Here is a 6,085-nt window from a genome sequence, read left to right as displayed (position 1 = left end):
CAAGGCATTTATGTGCCCAAAAAAATGTAATAGCACAATAAGATTTTCAAGGCCCCATTGCTAGTGAGATCCCAAATGACCCAGTTAGCATAGAGGGAAATCCCCTATTTGCGAGTGGAAAGCAGTCCAAGAGCATAGGAGTCTTTAGGTAGACATAAAAGTCCTAGGCAGCTCCATGAAACTCGTGATGCACAAAATCAGAGGTCCAGCTGAAATCCCTTAGGAGGCATTCAAGTTTGAGGTATGGAGCTCTGGAAGTAGCAAAACATGATGAATAATAGACATGTGTACCAGCCAACACTTTAGAATAAATCTTAAATTTTCTTGCAAGAGAGGGAGGTTTGGTAATCCAATAGTCCAATTTCTAATTAATAAAAATTAATTAATAACTACATAAATAATAGATTAATAACAATTGACAATCTAATTGGAAAATATATATTTTCAAAAAAAATAATATTTTATCATTGACAAGTTCAAAGGCAGGAACTCCATCTCGCCAAGAGCTCTTGTTATTGAATGATCTATACAATGTTAGTTAAACTTTATTTTCAAATAAATATAATTATGGTTAATTTCTTATCATGTTAATAGATGTGTGGGGAGAAAGAGAAGGAAGAGAGATGACTTTATATTAGTGAAAGTGCTCATATATTACATCATTCATAATCCTTCATTATAACTATCATATTCTAGCATAAAGGATGGTGTTGATGCGGATACTACTTATTTTTATTAATGTTTAATAACCATCAATATTGAACTTGAGTATTGTGTACATTCTAAGTAGGCTATGTTATATACTTCAACTTGTTTGTCAAAATTTACATGCACATGTACTATAATTTTTTTAGTATAATTAAAATTTTTAGATGCTTCAACTTCTAGAAAAAATAAACCTCACAATAAAATAATTTTACTTAATTCAAATAATTTCTTTTTAGATATTATTACTCTTTTAATTATAAGGGTCCAACACATTATGCACTCTCTTTTATGTAATTCATAACAGATTAAATTAGTAAATATCAATATATTTCTAGATTTGATTGAGTGTTCTGTTAGAATCTAATAAACACATACAATTGAATCCAAAAATATATTGATATTTAATAATAGCTTGTGAAAATTTGATACTATTCAGTTAAATTAGAATATCCTTATTATGATCCATGATTGTACGTTATGGCGATTGATCCATCCATTTTCTCCAAATTCACTTGACCTTATGAAATTTTTTTTTTCTCAACACCCTTCATCCTCAATCATATGGAATCTACTTTTGCTTTGTTCCTATCATACAAGCTAACTTTCTCTTTGTTTTCTAAGTTCAACTTGGATAATATGTATATGACATATATGTTGTATATTTACATGACGACACATTGTAGGTTACGTTAAATTTATATGTACGCAATGATTATAAAGAGCTTGATGCGTTGGGACTGAAGGTTTTTCTGAATTCGGAAGAGCTTGATTTGCGAGATGAAGAAGTAGAAGCAGCTTTTAAGAATGCTTGGCTTTACATTCCAATACTTTCAAAGGGGGTATGCACAATCCGACCGGTGCTTAGAAGAGCTGTCATCCATGCTGAACAGGGGTAAATTAGGCACTAAAATTGTTCCTATTTTTTGCCATATTAAGACTGATGATGTACGCTATGTAAAAGGAGGCTACGCATTTGACCCAAACAAGCTTGAACGCGACTCTAAGAAACTAGAGGAGTGGAGGAAAGCGCTATACAGCGTTTCACATTATGTAGGTCCGATCGTTGAGAGCAAGGAGTAAGTACTAAGTACCCATCTCTCCACCAGATGCACTCATCCTTTACTAATCACTTCATTCTTTTATCTTGAGGCTCATAGACTTCAGTTATCCGTAGAACTTGTGACGTTTATGCTGCTGAAGACAATTACGGAGTGGGTAGCGAAAGAGGGGAAAATGTGTCAAGAATTTGTAGGACCAGCTAAGACTAGTTCAAGCATCCAACAACAGGGAGAAGAATTTGCAGCAACTACATCTACTTCAGGTGGATCGATAATGCTTGTGAGAAAGGTTAAGTATGATGTATTTATTAACCATCGGGGTCCTGATGTCAAATGTACACTCGCCACAGCTATCTATAAAATGCTCACAGGAATGGGACTGAAGGATTTTTTGGATTCAGAAGAGCTTAGGTGGGGGGGTCACTTTCCTAGTGTACTGGAACAAGTAATAAAGAGTACCTGGCTTAACATAGCTATATTTTCAGAGGACTATGCAACGTCCAAGTGGTGTTTGCGAGAGCTTTCATTGATTAGCGAAAGAGAAGGCAGTAAGTTTGTTCCCATTTATTACCATTTCTTTCCATATGAATTAAGATATATTGGAAAGGGAAACTATGGTAAGGCATTTGGGCGGCACCAAGACAAGGGTAGATATAACCCAGAGAAGCTAGAGGAGTGGAAGGAAGCACTTCACCATGCTTCATTTTGTGCAGGTCATATCGTCAATAGCAAAGATTACTCCAATCAAGGTAGTTAACCCAAGTTCTTGTTGATACATTCTTTGCATCTTTCCTTCCTCATTTTCAGGCTCACGGACTTTTTTAATCGATATCTTAAAATATGAAGTTTATTATGTTTCCTTTGCTATTGGATATCTCAGCGACGAGGACATGCTCCTGAAGAAGATGGCAGATTTGGTAACGAAGGAAGGTAAAGAGGCTCAAGAATTCAAATTAGGTAGCACTTGTGCAATCATTCACCCACGGGGTAAATTGGCATTTCTTTGTGGTAAAATATACGCAAGGCCTACGAGAGATGTCCGTAACGACGTACACATTAATCATCGCGGTCGTGATGTTAAGCGTTCATTTTCCCTAGCTATCCATAACAATCTTAAGGACATGGGACTGAAGGTGTTTCTAGATTCAGAAGAGGTTAGATTGGGGGATCACATCGCTGGTGTAAGAGAAGAAGCAATAAGCAGTGCTAAGATTCATATTGCTATATTTTCTATGAACTATGCAGAATCCCCTTGGTGTTTGTCAGAGCTGACACTTATCCTACAGACAGGCACTAGAATTGTTCCTATTGACCCTGTGGATGTTTGATATGCTAAAGGGGTTTATGCTCATGCATTTGATAAGCATGTAGAAATGGGAAGATATGCCTCGAAAAAGATTTTGGAGTGGAAAAAGGTGCTTTACAATGTGTCATTTAATGTAGGCCACATCGTTAAGAGCAAGGAGTGAGTACTAATTGCTTGACCTTTTATTTATCAATGCATCCTCTGCAATTTTCTTTTATATTTTATCAGAATAAAGTCAACTGTTACAGCCTAATTCTTATTCAATGTTGTGTTTGCATTTATAGCGACGAAAACACGGTGCTTGAGCATATCGCTCATCGTGTGGGGATAGAGGTTAGAGAAGTACCACTGGTGGTCGCAGAACGTCCGTTGAGGGACGTAGATGGAGTTGTATAGGACTCTGAATTGAGTAGAAAATTCTAAATGTAAATAATTGTAGAATAACTATTCAACTAATTGATATATTCCACACAGATATTAAAGTAGTGAGTAATGTGACACGATGACTTCTGCGTCACCCTGTACATGTTCTTTCGAGAGGTGCATAAAAATTGTGCCTAAGACATTGTTATTTGACTAGTGGTCCAGTAGATTCTGGATGCTTCTACGCTTCTTGAGGCCGCGGTTTCTAATGGTTTAGTCAATTTCCAAGGCATTTCATTGCCCAAAGAAATGTAATAGCACAATAAGATTTTCAAGGCCCCATTGCTAGTGAGATCCCAAATGACCCAGTTAGCATAGAGGGAAATCCCCTATTTGCGAGTGGAAAGCAGTCCAAGAGCATAGGAGTCTTTAGGTAGACATAAAAGTCCTAGGCAGCTCCATGAAACTCATGATGCACAACATCAGGGGTCCAGATGAAATCCCTTAGGAGGCATTGAAGTTTGAGGTATGGAGCTCTGGAAGGAGCAAAACATGATGAATAATAGACATGTGTACCAGCCAACATTTTAAAATAAATCTAAATTTTTTTCGCAAGAGAGGGAGGTTTGGTAATCCAATAGTCCAATTTCTTCTCAATTTGTGCCAAGAAAACATTCCATAACTCCACAAGGGTAGCTTAAAAAGAGAAAGGAATGCCGAAAAATTGAAAGATTTTGCCATGCTAAACTCATTTCCACCCATAACCCTACAACCATTGAATTATTGTAAAGCGTTGGCAATATCATCTTCATCCTCCAGAAGGGTGAGAAAGGAGTCATCTGCAAAATGGGCATTCACAAGCTACATAGAGGAATTTGGGAGAGTTATGCCACACACAAGACACCGAGAGATAGTGTTGGCAAGAAGATAGCCTAACCCTTCGGTCGCCAAAACATAAATAGAACGCCCTAAAGGAAAACCTCAATGGATAGATTTGTAGATCCTGAAAGCTTCATATTGCTGGCCATTTATGGTAATACAAGTAGAGGCATCACCGAAAAGCATCTAAACTGATTACAGAAAGACTGTGCTAAACCCAAGGGCTTGAAGCATGGCCAAAATGAAGGGCCATTCAATCCAATCATAGGCTTTGCAAAAATCAATCTTAAGAAACAAGGCCTATAGTTTGGACAAATGAGCCTACTCCATACCTTCCCAAACAACAATAATATTATCTAGAATATATCATAACTTAATGGAACTAATTTGTTCAAGATGAACAATCTATGGGAGCAGATGCTAGATTTAAAGGGAGAGAGCCTTGGCAATGACCTTGTTGAAGACATTCAACAAAGTGATGGGCCTACAATTGCATATGTCTTCATGATCACTAGCTTTAGATATGAATTTGATATTACCCTTATTAATAATGTTGCCTAGGGAATGAGAATTGTATGCTTCTTCATATATACCTAATGCATATTAGGGAAAATGTTATCCCATAGAGCTTTGTAAAATTCACATGGGAAACCATCACATAGAGCTTTTTAGGGCTTTTTTCCTACTATATCCTCTCACACAACTGCCTCAAGGTCTCAATCATCACTCTCCATAGACTACACATCTCAACCAGAGAAAAAATCCTAGTCATACAAAGCCCTCTTCCTCAAAACCAAATAGTACAGATAGAGCTAATAGACAAAGGTATGAGCTTGAAGCATGATCACCTATAAAGTGGTGAAAATACACATTCCAAAATGATAAAGAAAGAAGGTAAGAATTAATGAACGTTGGAGATGACTCCAATGGTAGTCATTACTCCTACATTATTTCCAACCATTGGATGACAATTTTAGCCCCTCACTCCTCAAATAAGGAAATGCCTATGATGTTAATTATAAATAATTTGAACTATTTGATGATATATAATCTAATGAATACATCTGTGCAGTTTTAATTAAGAAATAAAAGCTCAAATTTATTTTAAATAAATTGAAAGCAGGCATTGACCTTGTTATAAATGTTCAAATTTTATATTCTCATTCAATTAGTATGTGATAAATTTAATTTTCAATTTTCAAAATAATAGAATTATCTGAAATATACATAAAATATAAGTAAATTCTAAGTCTTCCTTTATGAATTTTATTTTAACTATTTTTTACATCATTTCTATTTTGTGTTTATGTTTGTTGAATGGGTGTAAATTATTATTCATTCACGGGAGCTTAAGAAAATTATGCAATTTATAAAGAGCTTGATTCGTTGGGACTGAAGGTTTTTTTGAATTCGAAAGAGCTCGATTTACAGGATGAAGAAGTAGAAGCAACTTTTAAGAGTGCTTGGCTTTACATTCCAATATTTTCAGAGGGGTTATGCACAATCTGACCGGTGCTGAGAAGAGCTGTCATCCATGCACAACAGGGGTAAATTAGGCACTAAAATTGTTCCTATTTTCTACCGTGTTAAGACTGATGATGTACGCTATGTAAAAGGAGGCTACGCATTTGACCCAAACAAGCTTGAAAATGACTCTAACAAATTGGAGGAGTGGAGGAAAGCGCTTTACAGCATTTCACAATATGTAGGTCCGGTCGTTGAGAGCAAGGAGTAAGTACTAAGTACCCATCTCTCCACCAGATGCACTCAT

General features: G+C 36.1%; 1 protein-coding gene across 1 annotated transcript; it reads left to right on the top strand.

The window, feature by feature from the left end:
• Positions 1–2,139: 2,139 nt before the first annotated feature.
• On the top strand, positions 2,140–3,094 carry LOC149544167 (putative disease resistance protein At4g19530). Its single transcript, XM_089795921.1, has 2 exons — positions 2,140–2,515; positions 2,613–3,094. Exons 1-2 carry the CDS (start codon positions 2,140–2,142, stop codon positions 3,092–3,094), a joined length of 858 nt encoding a protein of 285 aa, XP_089652047.1.
• Positions 3,095–6,085: the final 2,991 nt, after the last annotated feature.

This window comes from Cupressus sempervirens, chromosome 8 (genome assembly GCF_028749045.1).
Source record: "Cupressus sempervirens isolate cs-2001-9-10 chromosome 8, ASM2874904v1, whole genome shotgun sequence".
Classification (NCBI taxonomy): Eukaryota; Viridiplantae; Streptophyta; class Pinopsida; order Cupressales; family Cupressaceae; genus Cupressus; species Cupressus sempervirens.
The sequence above is the reverse complement of the archived record's forward strand: the minus strand, read 5'-3'. Positions and strand labels throughout refer to the sequence as shown.

Coding starts and splice junctions, on each gene's coding strand:
- LOC149544167 (XM_089795921.1), top strand. CDS start 2,140: ATGGGACTGAAGGATTTTTTGGATTCAGAAGAGCTTAGGTGGGGGGGT. Junction 2,516..2,612: donor CAAAGATTACTCCAATCAAG/GTAGTTAACCCA, acceptor TAAAATATGAAG/TTTATTATGTTTCCTTTGCT.